Consider the following 22,567-nt stretch of genomic DNA (forward strand, 5'->3'; position numbering starts at 1 on the left):
GAAGATCTTGTTTTTTGCATCAATCCCTCATTTATTTGATTTTCGTTTTCACAACTGCAGAATTTATTGTGGACTGTGTTACCTTTTTGTGTATGGCACATTGAAAACGTGTTTTATGGTCACAGACGTGTATGGCATAAAAAGTTATTTTTGTTAGGAAGATCATAATGCACAATATGTATTTATTGTTACACTTTTCACTAATTTATAGACATAAGCACGGCACAAATTATTTATTTATTTGGGTGATTCACATCACGATAGGTGCTAGCAGCTGAGAAGGAAGGATGGCCTGAACTCATAGACAAAAACCTTTTTTAGATTTGAGTGGTGAGGGTCTAGTACCTCTGTCAGGTTTTTATTTTGCTGTCTGTGTCCCCACAAGGGAGATTCACTGTCTCTAATTGCCCCGATCACCAGTGTCACCATTAAATGAAGCTGAGAGTAAATTCAAAATGTTGCGCGACCAACAGAAATAGAGGGTAATTCTTCCATGGCAAATGTCTCCTCACTTCCAGCAAAGCATACAGGACACAGGTGACAAAAAAAAAAACCTGACAGGGTTTTTAACCCTCACCTACTCTATCCAAAATTGAAAAAATGTTTGGGCTTTAAACATACTTTAAGCACACTGGTAACCATTCATTATAGCTATCAGTTTTGAGTGGAGCTACCCTTTAATGTTTGTGAGTTGCTCTGGTCATCTCCAGTTTTCCACCCACTGCGATGGCAGCAATTGGATATGGTCGATCCATATGCACATCAGTCACTAGCAGTCTGAATAGAACCTCTTTTATGGGTTCAGAGAGGAGTGGTGGGGTCCTCTGGCTTTGAACTCTGCCTTCTTGGATGGGACCACGAGTTTGAGTGAAAGCTGGCTCTGCACAGGATCTTGTGTGAGGTCCATGCCAGGTCTTCACAATTAATCCATTCCGAAGCCTTGGAACTGGGGTAAAACAGCTGAAGGTAAAACAGATGTGTTAAACACGGTGTGCATTTCCCAAACACAAAATTGTCAGCAATAGTAAATCAGCTTAAAGTATATCCAAAGGCAACATTTTCTTCTTCACCCTATCAGGTTTACAAGGACAAATAGATTCGGCAGCTCTGTCTAGTTTCTATTGTCTCCACTGGCATGTCTTCCTTCATATCTCTCGGTGGACATCCAAAATGTTCTAGAGTTTAAACTACCATATCCCAAAAAACTCCTCTCAAACCTAATTTGGAAGGGGTTAAAGTGTCCTTGCACTGATATTCTTAGGTAGAAGCAGGGGCGGACTGACAACTCATGGGGCCCCCGGGCAATAGGGGATCATGGGGCCCCTGTGTCCTTGCCCAAATTCAAAAAGCCTATGAAAAAGGTACCAGGGGCATCTCATGGGGCCCCATACTGACCCTGGGCCCTCGGGCAGTGCCCGAGTTTCCAAGTGGTCAGTCCATCCCTAGTGTGTGTGTATACATATACACATATATACATATATATACACATATATATATATACACACATATATATATACACACATATATATATACACATATATATACACACACATATATATATACACATATATATACACACATATATATATATATATACTGTGTGTTGAAATGTGTTTTTATTACAAAATATATAAAAATAATTTTTAAAAATACTTTTTCAAATATACGGTATGTCTTTAAAAATACAAATCTACATTTTTGAAATGCATTTACAAATACATGTAAAAAATATGTTAAAATGTTAAAAAATTCTGAAGAGTATATTTAAAAAAAAAATATTTTTTAAAATGTATTTTTTAAAAATATATTCTTCAGAGTTTTTTTTATAACATAAAAAAATTATTTTAACATATATTTTACATATATTTGTAAATGCATTCCAAAAATGTAGATTTGTATTTTGAAAAACAGTATATTTGAAATGTATTTTTAAAAATATTTTTCATATATTTTGTAATAAAAACGCATTTCAACATACCGGGGCCCCATGAGTTGTCAGTCCGCCCCTGACACACACACATATACATGTATGGTATTTTGAAATGTGTTTTTATTACAAAATATATGAAAAATATGTACATATAAATACATTTTCAAATATACTGTATGTCTTACAAAATACAAATCTACATTTTTGGAATGCATTTACAAATATGTGCATTATGAATGCATTCCAAAAATGTAGATTTGTATCTTTAAAGACATACAGTATATTTGAAAATGTATTTTTAAAAATTATTTTTATATATTTTGTAATAAAAACACATTTCAACACACAGTATATATATTTATTTCTTTATTGAAATATATTTTGAAATATATTAAATATGGCCAAAAAATTGTAGTATTTCAAATATATGTCAATATATTTGGGAAGAATATGGAAGGGCTAACGATTTAGCCTCTGTGCTGCCTGCTATGCTTGTTAAAGTTACAGCCAACATCCCTGTTTTAGGTGACTTTGTAGAGCAAAAAAAAAAATCTAAATCAGCTATGAACTATAAAGCTGGACATAGATGGATCACATCTCAGCCAGTTCAGCAGGAATTGGACAAAATTCGATCCATCTATGAGCAGGCTAGTTGTACTGAAGTCAATCCATTGATCCAACCAGCCTTTCAGATTTCTTTCACACAATCACTGCCGGCGGCTAGAGCTGCCAACAGTGCTACTGTGTTCTGCTGATAGGGAAGGCTCCCTGCCAGCAGAACACAGTAGCGCTCTGGAAGGTTTTCCTCCATCAACACGGACTGTGTTGACAGTGGGAAGTGAGCAATTTTCGTTCTTTCCACCCATGGCGGAAGGAAAGAAAATCATATTATCTATGGGCTGCTTTACAGTCCCGATGCCTTTGCCTCTGATATTTGCTGTATTTCAAAGCTACATTGGTTGAAGAATCTTCAACATGCGGCATTTCTCGGTGTGCCAGAAGCCTGCGCCCCTTTCTGAATGCTGTGGTTCCACCTGCTATCTGCTATGTTATGTGTACATGTAGATCTGTATTGGGTGAGCACAGCATTCTTAAATTTCAATGTTTTAAAAGGAACTAAATTCTAGACAGCAGGAAAAGAACAAAGGATTAGTCACCAGTATTGCCAGTGGCTTCCCTGATCTTTTCCCCATGATTGTCCTACCATGCCTTTTTCTGCACTGTATCTCTGTTTTTAGGTGGCTGTCTTGGTACAGGTAGGTGCTGCATCCAGATGTCAGAGCCTCCAGCAAGGAGAATACTGAGCAGCACAGTAGTGACAGCCAGGGGCATATTTACCACAAGGCAAACAAGGCATTTGCCTAGGGTGGCATTTTTCAGGGGGGCAGCACCGCCCCCATGGAAGAAGGGACGTAATTTAGTGTTGTCTAGGGCAGCACAAAACCTAAATACGCCACTGGTGACAACATTAAATCTCATTCCAAACCTAAGTCAGAGGCAGCTGTGCCTTAGATCTATGCAGGCACAGGAGTACCTAGGCACAGTATCATACCAGGAAGTGCCCTGCTATCTTTTGGGAGGAATTCAAGACAAACGGTAGATTTTTCGGAGAACAGTTGAGAATCTCTTCCCTTGACTACGCAGAATCCCATTCTTTCCAATTGTCCCTGTTCACACTTGTATGCTCAGTCGCCATATGCTCAAGAAAGTACAGAACTGTTCTCCACTCCAGCCCAAGAAACAAACTCCTGAAGTCGGTGTTGCGCCCTCCTCTAGTTGGACTGCTAGGCTAATTTTAGTTTTTTGGCTTCACTGTAGTCAGTGGAGCAGAAATGTACTGTTTTTGTGTGATCGGGGTTTTTAGGTTGGGTGTTTTACTTCTCCCACCTGCTTCTGCAAGAACCTTCCAGAATTAAGGTCAAATGACCAACATGAATATTTATAATGCTTCAGCCAATCCCTAGAAGGAGGCATCCAGAAGGTGGCTGGGAAGGTGACAAATGTTTGGGAGGCCTTTCCACAGTGTTTTTCCTCTGCCAAGAGGGTTCCAGTTCTCTTGGTTCTGCTGTCCCTGGAGACAGCATTAAAGAGTCAAGAATGGCGTTCTTGGCCTCAGCAAGACTTGGGCTGAGGCCTGGAGGAGACAGCAAAGGAGGGTTTTGTCTGTAGTCTAGGCCTCAGCAGGAGCTGAGCCAAGGGCCTGGGGAAGACTGGTAAAGGATTTTTTTGCAGGAAGCACTGTCTGAAGTCCTGGTCTGGAGAAGGATCTTTTACCTCCTTCACTGAGGATCTCCTTGAAGCTAAGTGATGTACTGTTCTTGAGACTGTGAGTAGGACCTGATCTGGGACTTTCATGTTTTACTTCAGTTTAGAGAGTTTTTATTGATAAGCTGTCCTACTGTTATTTTTGCTATCATTTGGAGTATCCTGAGACCCTAATCCCCTCTCCTGTTAAAATTATTCAGTAATAAACTCTAAAAAGAACTCTAGAATGAGCCTGAACTTTGCAACTGTGTCAGTGGCAGGCAGACTCTCTACCACTTAGGGAGAACCTGGGTACATTCTCAGGGGCCCCTTCGAGGGTAAGCACTACACACGAGGCCCACTCTCCACCGCCTTGGGGGACACGAGGCCTGCTCTCCACTGCCTTGGGGGACATGAGGCCCGCTCTACAGTGCCTTGGGGGAGTAAGGTTTGTACCTAGCTAGTAGGGCTGGACTCGAAATTTTAACCCCTGCATTAGAAGTTGCAGTGAGTCCGATAAACTCTGCCCCATTTCCTGGCTAAAGGATGTCAAGCATCTTCTAGCGCTTTCCTCCCCAACCTGACTGTCCCTTGCCTGCCCATTTAATTTACTGGATTCAATAGTTTCAATCCTGAAGGCTGAGTATGTGTGTGCTACCTAGGGTGGTCTGCATGCAAATACAGCCTGCCTAGGAATGTCCAGACTGATATCTCCATTTTGATATTTGCATAATTCCTTCCAAGACAAATCGCACTAATTGCATCAGGACTGAAGGCTCCTACCAGCTATGATCTGCCTGCTTTGCACAGAGACCCAGTGAAGACATCGATGGGTCTACAATAATGTACGCAATGGAAACAGGTTGTATTTAAAAATGTTAAAAGTGCGTTGAATCTTCAATAAACGAGAAACTTCAACCCCCTGTGTATGATATAATAGAATATAAACCACATTATACTGAAATGTACTCACCTTCTCATCACCTTCACAATGTTCTCATCTTCAAACACTTATTCCTCCAAACAGCAAACAATTACCCGCAGAAACCTTCACAACTTTAACACTTCTCTTGTCAACTCTGCAACTGACCACCTCTATGACAGAATCTCTCCCCTGTCCTGCCCTGACCTGGCCATTACTGTCTACAACAGTTTGCTTTCATCCTCACTAGACTCACTTGCTCCTCTAACTACACGAAGTATCAGGCCCTGACCATTACAACCCTGGCAGACTGATGACAGGAGAAATCTTAAGCGACATAGTCGAGCGCTGGAGCGACTGTGGCGTAAAACCAAATCCCAGCAATAATTCACCCTATATAAATCTTATTTCTTAACATACAATTCCTCCCTTCATGCTGCCAAACAAGCCTACTTTGTCACTCTTATTAACACCTTGTCTTCCAACCCTCGTCATCTCTTCTCTACTTTTAACTCTCTACATTCTCCACCTCCAACTCCACCCAGTAACTCACTCACTGCTTACGAGATTGCAAATAATTTCAAAAGATTGACGCAATTCGTAGGGGCATCTCCACTGCACAGACATCCATCCCACTTAGCATACCTTATACTAAACCTTCCTTAACACTTTCCTCTTTTGACCTTGCTACTACTGAAAATGTCTGTAAAGTTTTCTCAGAAGCCCGTCTCACCACCTGCCCCCTGGATCCTGTCTCCTCTCAACTACTACGGTCACCTTTTTCTTCTATCCTATGCTCCCTCACTCACATCTTCAATCACTCCCTCTCTAATGGTGTCTTCCCCTCCCCTCTAAACCATGGACAGATCACTTCCATACTTAAAAAGCCCTCCCTGGACCCCACCAACCTGAACAACTTAAGACCCGTCTCCCTGCTCCCGTTTACCTCTAAATTCTTAGCACACTTAGTCTACAATCGCCTGAGCTCCTACCTCACTGACAACAACCTTCTTGATCCTTTACAGTCTGGCTTTCACTCACTCCACTCCATTGAAACTACCCTACTAAAACTCACTAATGATCTACTAACTGCTAAAACCAATGGCCACTACTCCATACTCTTACCACTTGACCTCTCTGCGGCTTTTGATACTGTTGACCACCCCCTCCTTCTCAAAAAACTTCACTCTCTTGGCCTTCGAGACTCTGTTCTCTCCTGGTTCTCCTCCTATCTATCAAAGCGCTCCTTCATCGTTACCTTTAACTCTGCCTCCTCCTCTCCACTTCCCCTTTCTGTAGGGGTCCCTCAAGGTTCTGTCCTTGGACCCCTTCTCTTCTCCATCTACACCTCCTCCCTTGGTCACTTGATAAACTCCCATGGCTTTAAGTACCATCTCTATGCTGATGACACACAAATCTATCTTTCTACTCCTCACCTCACCCCTTCAGTCTCCTCTCGCATTACTAACCTACTAAGTGACATATCGGCATGGATGTCACTCCACTTCTACAAACTGAATCTTTCCAAAACAGACTTAATACTATTCCCTCCAGCCCCTGACATCTCCATCAAGATCAATAATACAACCATCAGTCCCTTCCCTCATGCCAGGGTACTAGGTGTAATCCTAGACTCCCATCTGTTCTTCCAGTCCCAAATCCAATCACTGTCCAAATCTTGTAGACTTCACCTCCGCAACATCTCCAAGATACGCCCGTTCTTATCCACTGAAACCACTAAGCAACTTCTTCCCTCCCTGGTTATCTCTCGCCTTAACTATTATAATTCCCTCCTCATTGGCCTACCCAATTGTAGGCTATTCCCTCTTCAGTCCATCATGAATGCTGCTGCCAGACTAATCCACCTTACTAACCATTCCATATCTGCCATCCCTCTCTGCCAATCCCTCCATGGCCTCCACTCAGTGTCCTCCATCCCTCTCTGCCAATCCTTTCACTGGCTTCCCATTGCCCAACGAATAAAATTCAAAACATTACCAATAACATATAAAGCCATTTATAACTCTGTCCCAAATTACATCACCAATTTTGTCTCCAAATATCACCCAAACTGTCCTCTCCGGTCCTCCCACAACCTCCTGCTCTCTCTAGCTCCCTTGTCTTCTCCTCCCATGCTCATCTCCAGGACTTCTCCATAGCCTCCCCCATCCTCTGGAACTCTGTACCCCAATCTATCTGACTATCGCCTACTCTGCCCACTTTTAGGCAATCTCTAAAACCTATATCTTCAGGGAAACCTATCCTGCGTCCAGCTAATAATGGAATCTTCTATTCCTCCTACCAGTTCATCCCCCACAGTTATTACCTTTTGTACCACCTCACTCTTAGATTGTAAGCTCCAAGGAGCAGGGCCCTCCTAACCCTCTTGTATTGAATTGTATCGTTGCTGTATTGTCTCCCTTTATATTGTAAAGCGCTGAGCAAACTGTTGGCGCTATATAAATCCTGTATAATAATTATAATAATAATAATGTTCAGGTATAGAAAGAAAGATTTTATTTATAATTTTCTGACTATTTATGCTCAGAAAGGGTTAATGGCTAAACTATCTCCTCTGTAGCTGGGCACCTACTATCAAAAATGCACATATAATATATGCAATGGTAATTGTGGGAAATTACAATAAATTGAAAAGCAGTTTAAACTGTATCTAGAGTCCCATAATCAAGTAAGCAATACACAGAAACACTCTCAGTGAACTAGGATGAATTGTTCCCATGTGTCTGTTTGTGGAGCTGAAATATCTCGTATTAATGGTGTGTATAAGGTCTTAAAATGGTGCTGACATCTCATTAAGCTGGTCTTCAGGTTTACTGCCCCTTTAACTAGTTCGTTTGGGCCACGCTGGCCTAGGGGAACTATTTTTTACATTAATAAATGTGTCCGGTGGGCATGCTGTATAAACTGTATGTAGCCTCAGCTATGAATACAAAGCTTCCTCTGATTGGCTGAGTGGGAGATTGTGACATCATCCGTCATCTTCAGCCAATTAGAGGAAGCTTTGTATTCATTCAGAGAATACAAAGCTTTCTGTGAATGGCTGAGCGGTGCACAGCCCAACCTAATTTTGTTCCGGGTGTGAGAAAGGAAATTCTCGTCTCCGCCATGACACAAGGCTGTATTCTGTACAGGAGTGGACTGACAACACATGGGGCCCCCGGGCAATAGGGGATCATGGGGCCCCTGTGTCCTTCCCCAAACTCAAAAAAGCCTATGAAAAAGGTACCAGGGGCATCTCATGGGGCCCCCTACTGACCCCGGGCCCTCGGGCAGTGCCCGAGTTTCCAAATGGTCAGTCCGCCCCTGATTCTGTATGTACCCGAGGCTACATAAAGTTTTATACAGTTGGCCCAGAAGGCACACCTGTTAGTTTAGAAAAGTTTGTTTAGGCCAGCTTGGCCCAAAATTAACTAGTTAATGGGACAGTAAACCTGGAGATCAGCAGTGCACAGCCCAACCCAATTTTGCCCGAGTGTGAGACAGGAAGTCCTCGTCTCTGCCGTGACACAAGGCTGTATTCTGTATATAATAGAAAGAAGGGTCAGCCGCACACAGGAGGATTGATGAATATAGTGTGTATTTATGATCCATAGGACACACAAAACACCAGGACATGAATACAGGACCTGTTAACACGTTTCACACGATCTCATGCTTAATCATAACCAAGGCTGTATTCTGTATATATCTGAGGCTACATAAAGTTTTATACAGTTGGCCCAGCAGGCGCACTTGTTAGTGTAGAAAATCGTTCGTTTAGGCCAGCTTGGCCCAAACTAGTTAAAGAAACAGTAAACCTGGAGATCAGCTTTAAAATGGATCCAGAGTCAAAAAAGGGATTTGCTATTCTCTAGGGAACATCTACAAATGTCATTTGTGCCTAAGCAGTACCCTGAAATATTTACCTTTTGTCTTGATTAATTCTAAAACATAGCACTGCACTTTATGTGCCCATGGCCTCATAGCTGCATATCTGCAATGTGTGATCTAAGGCACTGCTGCCTCTAACTAATAGTTTGAGAAGATTGGTATGAGGTTTTGTGGTATCACTTCTGTGCTGCTCACTGATCTGGAGAGGAAGTTGTCCCTGAAGACCTGTATTGCAAGGATCATCCTGCTTCCACTTCATTTATTCTGTGTATCTTCTATCTCTCCTGCTGTTTGATGGTTACCCCACCAGTCATCCGATAAACAGTCATCATCTGTGCCCCCAAAACACTACTTCTATCCTGAGAAATCATCCTCTGAAGCCTCCTGGGAAACCAACACTTCCAGGCAAGTAAATCACTTGGGTTCCCCACAGCTTTCAATGTTCCTACTGGTGGCCTCCATATCTTTACAGGACACAGCAATGTTGTAGACATAAGGTCTACAGACTGTGTACCGGGGGCGGACTGACAACTCATGGGGCCCCCAGGCAATAGGGGATCATGGGGCCCCTGAGTCCTATATATACAGTATTTAGGCTCAACCACTTGCCATCCCGCCCGCAGTACTTTTACTGCAGAGGGGAGAGTGGCATGTACAGGCACAGCGACTTACCTGTACGTCATTTTGGGCATGCACAGTAGTACACCACCTGGGGTGCTCAGTACCCCGGTGGAGCACGGTGCTCGATACCCGGATGCTCAAAGCAGTTGGGGTATCGTGATCGCTATGACCAATCATAGTGATCACATGATAACAATGTAAACAAACTGTCATGAACAGATTTAATTCATGAACAGCTTGCTTACTATTGTTTTGCTGTGGTTGGCCCACAGCTATCACATAGTACAGGGCAATTGACAGCAGCCTTGTACCATGAGAAAACTAATAGCAGACAAGCTGTCATATATGAAAGTCATTCATGACATTTAAAAGGATTGCTTATAGCAGTGAAAAATAAAAAATAAAATTATATATATATTAAAAAAATAAATATATATATATATATATATATATATATATATATATATATATATATATCCCTGATCACCCTATGGTGACACTGGACTACTCTGATGAAAGTATGTAAAAAAATTGTAAAAAGAAAAGAGAGTTTAAAAGAAATTGAATAAAAAAATTAAAAAATTTTTTTACATACTGTCACGTCAGTATCCCTGATCACCAACATACCAGCCACTGGTGACAGTATGCAAAAAAAAGAAAAAGAAAAAGTTATTTAATTTTTTTTCCCCAAAAACCTGTAACAAAAAAATCAACTTAAAAAAACTCCCCATGCCTCTTTCTTACTAAATACCTTGGACTGTCTACTTTTCAAAAAGGGGTCATTTTGGGGGTATTTGTATCGTCCTGGCATTTTAGGGCCTCATGAAATGAGATAAGCCACTAGCACACCAGGATTGATCAATTTTCAAATCTATATACCATCATTTGTAGACTCTAACATTCACAAAGACTAAATCATATACACTCATTTGGGTTAGTTTTAACAAAGAAATGTAGAAGAATACATTTTGCTCTAGATTTAAGAAGAAAGATTATTTGTTTGCAAAATGTTATAACAGAAACTAAGAAAAACTTACTTTTTCATTTATATAGCAAAAAATTAAAAACCCAGTGCTGATTAAATACCACCAAAAGCTCTATTTGTGTGAAAAAATTATATAGCTGTTATTTGGATACAGTGTTGAATGACTGAGCATTTACCAGTTAAGTAGCGCGGTGCTGAATAGCAAAAAATACCCTGGTCATGGAGGGGGTAAAACCTTCCGGAGGTCAAGTGGTTAACCTTAATTTCTATTTAAATTTTTTTTAATTAAGTAATTGGCTTAGACTTTAAAGAAGTATGCTTCTTTAAAGCTGGCCATACACGGATCAAATTCCGAAAGAATTTTCTTTCGAAAATCTTTTCTAAGAATTCTCGTTCGAATTTCGCACCAGGGGCGAACTGACCATTTGGAAACATGGGCACTGTAGGGGGCCCCATGAGATGCCCCTGGTACCTTTTTCATAGGCTTTTTTGAGTTTGGGCAAGAACACAGGGGCCCCATGATTTCCTATTGCCTGGGGGCCCCATGAGTTGTCAGTCCGGCCATGTTTCGCACCATTAGTGGGTCACAGAAATGGGCAATTTTTGTGTGACCATCGATTTTGAGTAAACGGACATGTTGGAAATTTTTTGAAAGACGAACGCATTTCGAATCAACGATGGGAGAATTGTGTGAGAAATATAAACGAAAAAGAAATGAGCGTGAGTTGTGACCTGGAAAGAAAAGAAAATTCTCGGCCATGAAAATTCTTTTCTGTAGCAACATGAGGTGACATTGAAGGCTTGGTTGGTTGAATTTCGAAATCAATGGTGGCGCCATCAGATTACAAAACGCAAGAAATTTCTGATTTTCTGAAGAAAATTTGTTTGGAATTCGACCCATGTATGGCCTGTATTAGTCACACCCCCAATATTCAGTGCATATTGGCCACACCCAATTTCAGCCTGGCACACAGACTGCACAGTCTGCTTTCTAAAAGTTTTCCTACTTCTCGAGTTCCGAAGCTGGGAGATATAAAACAAGTCTAATGCATGCATACATGTGTCGAACTCCGAACGATTTGACGATTGAAAATTTAAATTTTGGTGCCTTTTATCATCTGATGGCGCCACCATTGATTTCGAAATTTGATCAACCAAGCCTTCAATTTCACCTCATGTTGTTACAAAAAAAAAATGTTGTGGCCCGGAATATTCTATTTCTAAGTCACAGTTCATGCACAATTCTCTTTCAATTATATTTCTCACATGATTTTCCTATCATTGATTAGAAATTTGTTAGTTTTTCCAAAAAATTCCAAACATACTTGATCACCCAAATTTGATGTCCACACAAAATCGGCCATTGCTGCGGCCCCCTTACTGGTCAAAATTCAAGTGATAATCCAAAATTGCAATTTTCAACAGAATAATTGTATGAAATTAGACATGGCTTACTTTATCCCTGTTACATGCGGGGGGGGGGGGGGGGGTTTACAGAAAGTAGCTAACAGACAACATTGTTTGATATAGAAGATATGGGCTCAGGAAGTGACAAGGATACTGCATTTCTGGTAGGATCAACAGATTTTGTTAGCCCGAAAAAAAAAGAGAACAAATTCAGCCACCCCTGCACATTTATAGTCAAAATTTGAAACCTGCTCCCATACCCATTTTAAAGCTGAGTTGCAGTCAAACTGTAAAAAAATAAAAGTCATCCCGCGGTGTCCTCCCCACAGCCCATTTCACCGGCTGTTCGGTGTTCCCGGCGCCGGCATCTTCAGTGTGGGCACCCAGCTTGCGCATTCAAAGCTGGGGGCCCACTGCGCATGCGCGAGTAGCACCGCACTTTCTGCATGGTCCAGTCTTCTTGGACCTGTCATGTCTCCTCGAAGACTATGGGGAGGAAGAGAGGGGCGTACAACTTCCATTTCCGATCACAAGGAGATCGCAGCGGGGGTACCCACTCCCCAAAGGTGCCAATCCTTAACAGGGAGCAGGGGACCAGTCCTTAAGTGGAACTTCCCTTTTTGGGTGGAGCTCTGACCCAGTCATGTGATTGGCTCCCTGCATCGGCTTAGGGGAGGGGGAGAGGAGGGACATCTGACAACTGATACCCCATAGTAAGCCTATGGGTGTCTTCACCGCCCATGCCTTGCAGCTGCTGTCGGCGATCTTTCCCCTTTCCTGAAGCCGGCGCTGGGAGCTGATCACGTGACTGGAGCGCCCTTAGATAAGGTAAGTGTACACTTCTATCCTATACAGACTAGTTAGTATAGGACTGAGAATGGGGATGGGAGCAGGTTTAAGATCAGATAGGTGTAGACCATACTTCTACTTTCTGGATTCATGCTCTGCAATATATTATATTTATTACACCCCATATGGAAGAAAAATATATTTCAACACAGTATATGTATATATATATATATATATATATATATATAAATATTTTTAAAAATATATATTTTTAAATATATTCTGCAGATTTTTTTTGTTACATAAAAAAGTCATTTTAACATATATTTGTACATATATTTGTAAATGCATTCCAAAAATGTAGAAATGTAGATTTGTATTTTTAAAGATCTACAGTATATTTGAAAATGTATTTTTTAAAATATTTTTCATATATTTTGTAATAAAAACGCATTTCAACATACAGTGTGTATATATATATATATATATATATATATATATAGGGTCGTTGGTTCGAATCCCAACCACGCCACCACCTGCCTGGAGTTTGCATGTTCTCCCTGTGCCTGCGTGGGTTTCCTCCGGGTACTCCGGTTTCCTCCCACACTCCAAAGACATGCAGGTAGGTTAATTGGATCCTGTCTAAATTGTCCAAAAGTATGTGTATGTATGAATGTGAGTTAGGGACCTTAGATTGTACACCCCTTGAGGGTTAGGGACTGATGTGAATGTACAATATACAGTGGGGCAAAAAAGTATTTAGTCAGCCACCAATTGTGCAAGTTCTCCCACTTAAACAGTTGAGAGAGGCCTGTAATTGGCATCATAGGTAGACCTCAACTATGAGAGACAAAATGAGAAAAAAAATCCAGACAATCACATTGGCTGATTTGGAAAGAATTTATTTGCAAATTATGGTGGAAAATAAGTATTTGGTCACCTGCAAACAAGCAAGATTTCTGGCTCTCACAGACCTGTACCTTCTTCTTTAAGAGGCTCCTCTGTCCTGCACTCATTACCTGTATCAATGGCACCTGTTTGAACTTGTTATCAGTATAAAAGACACCTGTCCACAACCTCAAACAGTCACACTCCAAACTCCACTATGGTGAAGACCAAAGAGCTGTCGAAGGACACCAGAAACAAAATTGTAGACCTGCACCAGGCTGGGAAGACTGAATCTGCAATAGGCAAGCAGCTTGGTGTGAACAAATCAACTGTGGGAGCAATAATTAGAAAATAGAAGACTTACAAGACCACTGATAATCTCCCTTGATCTGGGGCTCCACGCAAGATCTCACCCCGTGGGGTCAAAATGATCACAAGAACGGTGAGCAAAAATCCCAGGACCACACGAGGGGACCAAGTGAATGACCTTCAGAGAGCTGGTACCAACGTAACAAAGGCTACCATCAGTAACACACTATGCCGCCAGGGACTTAGATCCTGCAGTGCCAGACGTGTCCCCCTGCTTAAGCCAGTACATGTCCGGGCCCCTCTGAAGTTTGCTACAGAGCATTTGGATGATCCAGAAGAGGATTGGGAGAATGTCATATGGTCAGATGAAACCAAAATAGAACTGTTTGATAGAAACACAACTCGTCGTGTTTGGAGGAGAGAGAATGCTGAGTTGCATCCAAAGAACACCATACCTACTGTGAAGCATGGGGGTGGCAACATCATGCTTTGGGGCTGTTTCTCTGCAAAAGGACCAGGACGACTGATCCATGTACAGGACAGAATGAATGGGGCCATGTATCGTGAGATTTTGAGTGCAAACCTCCTTCCATCAGCAAGGGCATTTAAGATGAAATGTGGCTGGGTCTTCCAACATGACAATGATCCCAAACATACCGCCCGGGCAACGAAGGAGTGGCTTCGTAAGAAGCATTTCAAGGTCCTGGAGTGGCCTAGCCAGTTTCCAGATCTCAACCCCATAGAAAACCTTTGCAGGGAGTTGAAAGTCCGTTGCCCAGCGACAGCCCCAAAACATCACTGCTCTAGAGGAGATCTGCATGGAGGAATGGGCCAACATACCAGCAATAGTGTGTGCCAACCTTGTGAAGACTTACAGGAAACGTTTGACCTCTGTCATTGCCAACAAAGGATATATAACAAAGTATTGAGATGAACTTTTGATATTGACCAAATACTTATTTTCCACCATAATTTGCAAATAAATTCTTTCCAAATCAGCCAATGTGATTGTCTGGATTTTTTTTCTCATTTTGTCTCTCATAGTTGAGGTCTATCTATGATGCTAATTACAGGCCTCTCTCATCTTTTTAAGTGGGAGAACTTGCACAATTGGTGGCTGACTAAATACTTTTTTGCCCCACTGTATATGTAAAGCTCTGCGTAAATTGACGGCGCTATATAAGTACCTGAAATAAATAAATAAATATATATATATACAGTCATGGCCGAAATTGTTGGCACCCTTGATATTTTTCCTGAAAATCAAGTATTTCACACAAAAAAGGTATTGCATTAACACATGTTTTGCTATACACATGTTTATTCCCTTTGTATGTATTGGAACAAATATAAAACAGAGGCAGAAAAGCAAATATGACATAATGTCACACAAAACCCCAAAAATGGGCTGGACAAAAGTATTGGCACCCTTAACTTAATATTTGGTTGCACACCCTTTGGAAAACATAACTGAAATCAGTCGCTTCCTATAACCATCAATAAGCTTCTGACACCTCTCACCCGGAATTTTGGACCACTCTTCCTTTGCAAACAGCTCCAGGTCTCTCTTATTGGAAGGACACCTTTTCCCAACAGCAATTTTAAGATCTCTCCACAGGTGTTCAATGGGATTTAGATCTGGGCTCATTGCTGGCCACTTCAGAACTCTCCAGCGCTTCTTTGCCATCCATTTCTGAGTGCTTTTTGACGTATGTTTGGGGTCATTGTCCTGCTGGAAGACCCAGGATCTTGGACGCAAACCCAGCTTTCTGACACTGGGCCCTACAGTGCGACCCAAAATCCTTTGGTAATCCTCAGATTTCATGATGCCTTGCACACAGTCAAGGCACCCAGTGCCAGAGGCAGCAAAACAACCCCAAAACATCATTGAACCTCCACCATATTTTACCGTAGGTACTGTGTTTTGTTCTTTGTAGGCCTCATTCCGTTTTCGGTAAACAGTAGAATGATGTGCTTTACCGAAAAGCTCTATCTTGGTCTCATCTGTCCACAAGACGTTTTCCCAGAAGGCTTTTGGCTTACTCAAGTACATTTTGGCAAACTGTAGTCTTGCTTTTTTATGTCTCTGTGTCAGCAGTGGGGTCCTCCTGGGTCTCCTGCCATAGCGTTTCATTTCATTTAAATGTCGACGGATAGTTCGCGCTGACACTGATGCTCCCTGAGCCTGCAGGACAGCTTGAATGTCTTTGGAACATGTTTGGGGCTGCTTATCCACCATCCGGACTATTCTGCGTTGCAATCTTTCATCAATTTTCCTCATCCGTCCACGACCAGGGAGATTAGCTACAGTGCCATGGGTTGCAAACTTCTTGATAATGTTGCGCACTGTGGACAAAGGCAAATCTAGTTCTCTGGAGATGGACTTGTAACCTTGAGATTGTTGATATTTTGCCACAATTTTGGTTCTCAGGTCCTCAGACAGTTCTCGTCTCCTCTTTCTGTTGTCCATGCTTAGTGTGGCACAGACAGACACACAATGCAAAGGTTAAGTGAACGTCTCTCCTTTTTATCTGCTTTCAGGTGTGATTTCTATATTGCCCACACCTGTTACTTGCCCCAGGTGAGTTTACAGGAGCATCACATGCTTGTAACATTCTTATTTATCCGCAGTTGTGAAAGGGTGCCAATACTTTTGTCCAGCCCATTTTTGGAGGTTTGTGTGACATTATGTCGAATTTGCTTTCTTTCCTCCCTTTTTTTGTTTTGTCCCAATACACACAAAGGGAATAAACATGTGTATAGCAAAACATGTGTTAATGCAAAACGTTTCGTGAGAAATACATGATTTCCTGGAGAAATATCAAGGGTGCCAACAATTTCGGCCATGACTGTATATTAGATTGTAAGCTCCAAGGATCAGGCCCTCCTATCCCTCTTGTATTGAACTGTATTGTTGCTGTATTGTCTCCTGTTACATTGTAAAGCGCTGAGCAAACTGTTGGGGCGATATAAATCCTGTATAATATATATATATATATATATATATATATTTTTTTTTTTTAAATATATTGAATATGGTCAAAATTGTATTTACAATATATGTCAATATATTTGGGAACAACATGTTAAAAATATATTTTTCTTCCATGTGGGATTTTACATATTATATTTTTTATTGGATTTACATGTACCTTGTAGAGTATATCTAAAGCCATTATGTTAGTTTTGGATGGAGTAGGGAAGATTTAGAATATATTTTAAGTTTTTATTGCTGTCTGTTTCCCCCACATGGCTGAATTACGCTCCCTATGCTCCGTCACGGGCACTGAAAGTGAGGGAAAATCCGAAAACATTGATAGGTCGCTAAAACTGGAGTAGAGTGGAAATCTTCCAATTTCTAAAGGCTTGAACAAAAAAAAATCTGAGGAGCTCTGCGATGTTAGTACAGCAATCTCCCCACTGAGCTGTTGTGTTCTGACATTGGGACTTCCTCCCAGCCAGAACACAATGGTTAGCACTCGCAGCCATTGGCCAGGAGTGCTGATCGGGTGCCAATCGGCAACTGCTTTTCCAGCATACCTATTCCAAATGTCTGGCTTAACATGATATCGATGTTTAACCGGCCGATATTTGGCAAGCCCTCACACAGATCGTAAGTGAGACAGAGGTTTTAACTCTTCCACACTTCAAAACTAAAGAAAATCTGTTTTTTTTTTTGCTTTATATACACTTTATATACACTTTAATACAAGTTTTATGAATATGTTTCCTTCCTGATCTGTAGGTCCTCCATGTGCTGCCCATAGGCATAGAGGGAATATCTACAGGAACCTTGCGTAAGGATTGCTAAAGCCGGCCATAGATGGAACAATTTTTTTTCCTGCAACCACAGCACATCTTTAGTTACATGGACTATACAGAATTTATACACAAAAAATAATTACTTAATCTAAGTTTTTTGGTTTCTTTTTAATTACCACTTCTTTCTTTTTTTACTGGCTTTTCAATTTACCAAATACAATAATGTTAAGGCTGAGTGAAAGGTTTACTGGAATTTGCACAGCGACTTATAGTTTACACCTTTAGTGGGACTGTGATAATGTGGCGGGCTTCCCTGAAGAGATAGGTTTTCAGAGATCGCCTAAAAGTGAGCAGAGTAGGCGATAGTCTGATAAATTGGGGTAGAGAGTTCCAGAGGATGGGAAAGCTCTGGAGAAGTCCTGGAAGTCCTTATAAAAGATACATGCAGGTGATGGGGGAGGAAGGGTGCAAATAAAGCCGGAGATAGGTTTTAAATAGACCGCTACTCATATATACCTGAATAACATATAAACACTACAGATTCCCCTCAATGTTTGTCAGTGTGAAAGTTTGCATAAAGTAATATGCTAAACTGTACCAATGAAACGCACAATACATAATCTGATAAAATCTAGAAAAAAATACCTTTTTTTTATATGATACAAACATGTGGCTAAATGGTTAGCACTTCCACCTGACAGTACTAGGGTCATTGGTTCAAATCCCAACCACTACCTGCCTGGAGTTTGCATGTTCTCCCTGTGCCTGTGTGGGTTTCCTCCCATATGCTAAAGACATGCTGGTAGGTTATTTGGATCCTGTCTAAACTGGCTCATGTATGTAAGTTAGGGACCTTAGATTGTACACCCCTTGAGGGTTAGGGACTGATATGAATGTACAATACACATGTAAAGCACTGCATAAATTGACAGCTCTATATAAATACCTGTAATAAACAAATACTGTATGATACTGATTTACATTCCATAACAAATACACTATTTAAAAAACAATTTGTATATCAAGTGCAGTAACCCATAGCAACCAAATTCTGTCTCTTTTAAGTTTGCCATCGATGAAACAAATAACAGATTATTGGTTGCTGTGGGTTATTAGCATTGTGTACAATTATTTCAGAATTTACATTGAACTGTTGTCTTACCTGCACACTTCTTGGAAGCTGTCTTCTCCATGATTGGGGGAATCTGCTGCCTCCATACAGGTACTTTTTCAGGTACATTGGCAACATGTCCTCATTGTTGGGTGCCTTGTCTCCTGCAGACTCTAGTTGCCCTCTTGAATCCTTATCTAAGGTCCTGGCTTCATTCATGGGCTCTGTGAACATCCACTGTTCCCCTTCCAAACTTCGAGCTTGCTCTCCTGGATGACTGATTGGCCATGTCTCTTCTAGCGTCCTCTTTTCTTCTCCTGATTCCATAAGAAGAAAGTTTTTTGCTTTTAAACTATTCTTTACAAGTGCTGGGTCTTTTACTGCCAACCTTTGTTCTTCCAGACTTGTCTCTTCTTCTTTTTCTGGCTTCACAATCATCAACTTGTTTTCTCCTAAACTTCCATCCATTAAATCTCGTTCTCCATCCAGCCAGCTCTGCTCTTCAAAATCCTTGGTTTCTTGCTTAATTTTGTTAAGGCTCCATCCAGCTTCTTCTAGGTTTTCTCCATCCTGAATTGTCTTCTTTCTATCAGCCAGACTTCTCTCCTCTAGATTTCTGTAGAGCTTCTGCATCAAAAGGTTTCTTTCTCCAGGGTCAGGGTACAGTTGGTGGTCAGGTCCTGCTCCCCTCCACAGTCCATAGGTTACCCCTGCTTTCTCTCCAGCCCACTGCTGGCCATTTGGAACATCTCTGCGCCATAAGTAAGGAGAGCGCCGAACGCCAATGAGAAGCCCAGATGCTCTGCCTACAGTGTGGTACCGGGGGCTGGCAGAGTGCTTGTACCAAAGGGCTCCCGGTTGGGGGGCCATCAGAAGTAGGGAGCTTAAAAACCATAAGCCAGCTGTGCTCATTAGCCTGCCCATACTACACCTGTGCAGCAGCTTAAAAATATTGTTGCCTTCTCAATGGAGCACTCAAAGATGGAACCTCTGAGTTTTTTTGAAGGATGCTGAGGACTCCTTGAAAAGTGCAGAGAAGTGGATTCGCAGAGGTTGAGATGAAGCAGTGTAGAGAACAAGAGGGCTAAAACACGAGTCCCTTCCCAGCACACAGCCTGAGTATAGAGTTCTATCTCTGAGCCCCCTACTCCTCTCTTTATAAACACACTCTGGAGGAGGGGGTAGGAGAGATGAGATCGTCACTGTTAACAGCTTAATTCTGAGACTCATACCCAAAGGGAGGGGATCTGTACGTGTGTATTGGGTCTAATGTACACTCTGTACCTTCATGATACAATTTTGTTAGTATTGTGCTGATATGTTCCTGTAGTTGTCGGCTGTGGTTTTTCATGACTTACTATTCACCCATGGAATAGAACTCATGAAATAGAGAAGTGCTGGAAGAAGTGTGAAATTGTTATGGTCTACATACTCACTGCTGACAGAATGTGATAATTTAGCTCGACTTATGTAATGTGAATAAACTTGCCCTAGGTAGCCAGTGACCACCTTCATGTGTACTGCAAGCTCCAGGGTAGGCAGTACCCTGAGAATGACAGGAAATACCTTTCTGTTAATAATTAATGGTACTACCCAGGGGCGGACTGACAACTCATGGGGCCCCTGGGCAATAGGAGATCATGAGGCCCCTGTGTCCTCGCACACACTCAAACCACACCCAAAAAAGCCCATGAAATGTACCAGGGATCTCATGGGGCCCCCTGCTGACCCCGGGCCCTAGGGCAGTGCCCGAGTACGCGAATGGTCAGTCTGCCCCTGGTACCACCATATGTCTGCAAAACAGTAGCACGTTTTTTTCTATGGGTGCTGAAACGCATGCTGTTTACACACAGCCCCACACCACACATAGATAAGTAAGTACATCTTCCAGTCACAAATCCAGGTAAATACATCTTCCAGTCACAAATCCAGGTAAGTACATCTTCCAGTCACAAATCCAGGTAAGTACATCTTCCAGTCACAAATCCAGGTACGTACATCTTCCAGTCTCAAATCCAGGTAAGTACATCTTCCAGTCACAAATCCAGGTAAGTACATCTTCCAGTCACAAATACAGGTACGTACATCTTCCAGTCACAAATCCAGGTACGTACATCTTCCAGTCACGAATCCAGGTAAGTACATCTTCCAGTCACAAATCCAGGTAAGTACATCTTCCAGTCACGAATCCAGGTAAGTACATCTTACAGTCAGAAATCCAGGTAAGTACAGTTGCAAGAAAAAGTATGTGAACCCCTTGGGATTACGTGGAGTTTTGCATGAATTGGGCATAAAATGTGCTCTAAACGTCATCTAAGTCACAACAATAGAAGAACACAGTCTGCTGAACATAATACTACACAAACATTAGATGTTGCCATGGTTTAATTGCACATAACATGTAAACATTCACAGTGCAGGGAGGAAAAAGTATGTGAGGCCCTAGCTTAATGACTTCTCCCAGAGCTAATTGGAGCCAGGAGTGAGCCAACCTTGACTCCAAGTAGTGTGATGATATTGGATGTGTTGCTGACAGCTGTCCTGCCCTTAAAAAACACACACCTTTTGTGGGTTTACTGGTTTCAAGAAGCACTGTCTGATGTGAACCATGCCTCGCAGAAAAGAGCTCTCAGAAGACTTACGATAAAGAATTGTTGACTTGCATGAAGCTGGAAAGCGTTACAAAAGTATCTCCAAAAGCCTTGATGTTCATGTGTCCACGGTAAGACAGACTGTCTACAAATGGAGAAAGTTTAGCACTGTTGCTACTCTCCCTAGACGTGGTCGTCCTGTAAAAATGACTGCAAGAGCACAGCGCAGAATGCTGCATGAGGTAAAGAAGAATCCCAGAGTGTCAGCTAAAGACCTACAGAAATCTCTGGCACATGCTAACATTTTTGTTGACACATCTACAATAAGGAAAACATTAAACAAGAATGGAGTACATGGGAGGACACCACGGAGGAAGCCATTGCTGTCCAAAAAGAATATTGCAGCACGTTTGAAGTTTGCAAAAGAGCACCTGGATGTTCCACAGCACTACTGGCAAAATATACTGTGGACAGATGAAACCAAGATTGAGTTGTTTGGGAAGAACACACAACACTATGTGTGGAGAAAAAAAGGCACAGCACACCAACATCAAAACCTCATCCCCACTGTAAAACATGGCAGAGGGAGCATCATGGTTTGGGGCTGCTTTGCTGCCTCAGGGCCTGGACGGATTGTTGTCATTGATGGGAAAATGAATTCCAGAGTTTATCAAGACATTTTGCAGGAAAACGTACGACCATCTGTCCGCCAACTGAAGCTCCGCAGAGGATGGGTGATGCAACAGGACAATGACCCAAACCATACAAGTAATTCAACAAAACAATGGCTGCAACAGCACAGAATACGCCTTCTGGAGTGGCCCAGTCAGAGTCCTGACCTCAACCCAATTGAAATGCTGTGGCATGACCTTAAGAGAGCGATTCACACCAGACATCCCAAGAATATTGCTACACTGAAATAGTTTTGTGAAGAGGAGTGGTCCAAAATTACTCCAGATCGTTGTGCAGGTCTGATCTGCAACTACAGGAAATGTTTGGTTGAGGTTATTGCTGCCAAAGGAGGGTGAACCAGTTATTAAGTCCAAAGGTTCACATACTTTTTCCTTCCTGCACTGTGAATGTTTACATGTTATGTGCAATTAAACCATGGCAACAT

General features: G+C 41.8%; 1 protein-coding gene across 1 annotated transcript; it reads right to left on the reverse strand.

Annotated features, from left to right (window-relative positions):
- Positions 1 to 218: 218 nt before the first annotated feature.
- On the reverse strand, positions 219 to 19,975 carry NPW (neuropeptide W). The gene is made up of 2 exons (XM_089686821.1): positions 18,911 to 19,975; positions 219 to 960 (listed from the first exon to the last, which is right to left on the reverse strand). Exons 1-2 carry the CDS (start codon positions 19,781 to 19,783, stop codon positions 802 to 804), a joined length of 1,032 nt encoding a protein of 343 aa, XP_089542947.1. The 5' UTR covers positions 19,784 to 19,975; the 3' UTR covers positions 219 to 801.
- Between the last annotated feature and the right edge of the window lie 2,592 nt (positions 19,976 to 22,567).

The sequence above is a fragment of the Staurois parvus genome, unplaced genomic scaffold (genome assembly GCF_062004578.1).
Source record: "Staurois parvus isolate SC_StPar_1 unplaced genomic scaffold, SC_StPar_1.0 ptg000412l, whole genome shotgun sequence".
Lineage (NCBI taxonomy): Eukaryota > Metazoa > Chordata > Amphibia > Anura > Ranidae > Staurois > Staurois parvus.

Coding starts and splice junctions, on each gene's coding strand:
- NPW (XM_089686821.1), bottom strand. CDS start 19,783: ATGGGCAGGCTAATGAGCACAGCTGGCTTATGGTTTTTAAGCTCCCTA. Junction 961..18,910: donor AGCTTCCAAGAAGTGTGCAG/GTAAGACAACAG, acceptor TTTTACCTTCAG/CTGTTTTACCCCAGTTCCAA.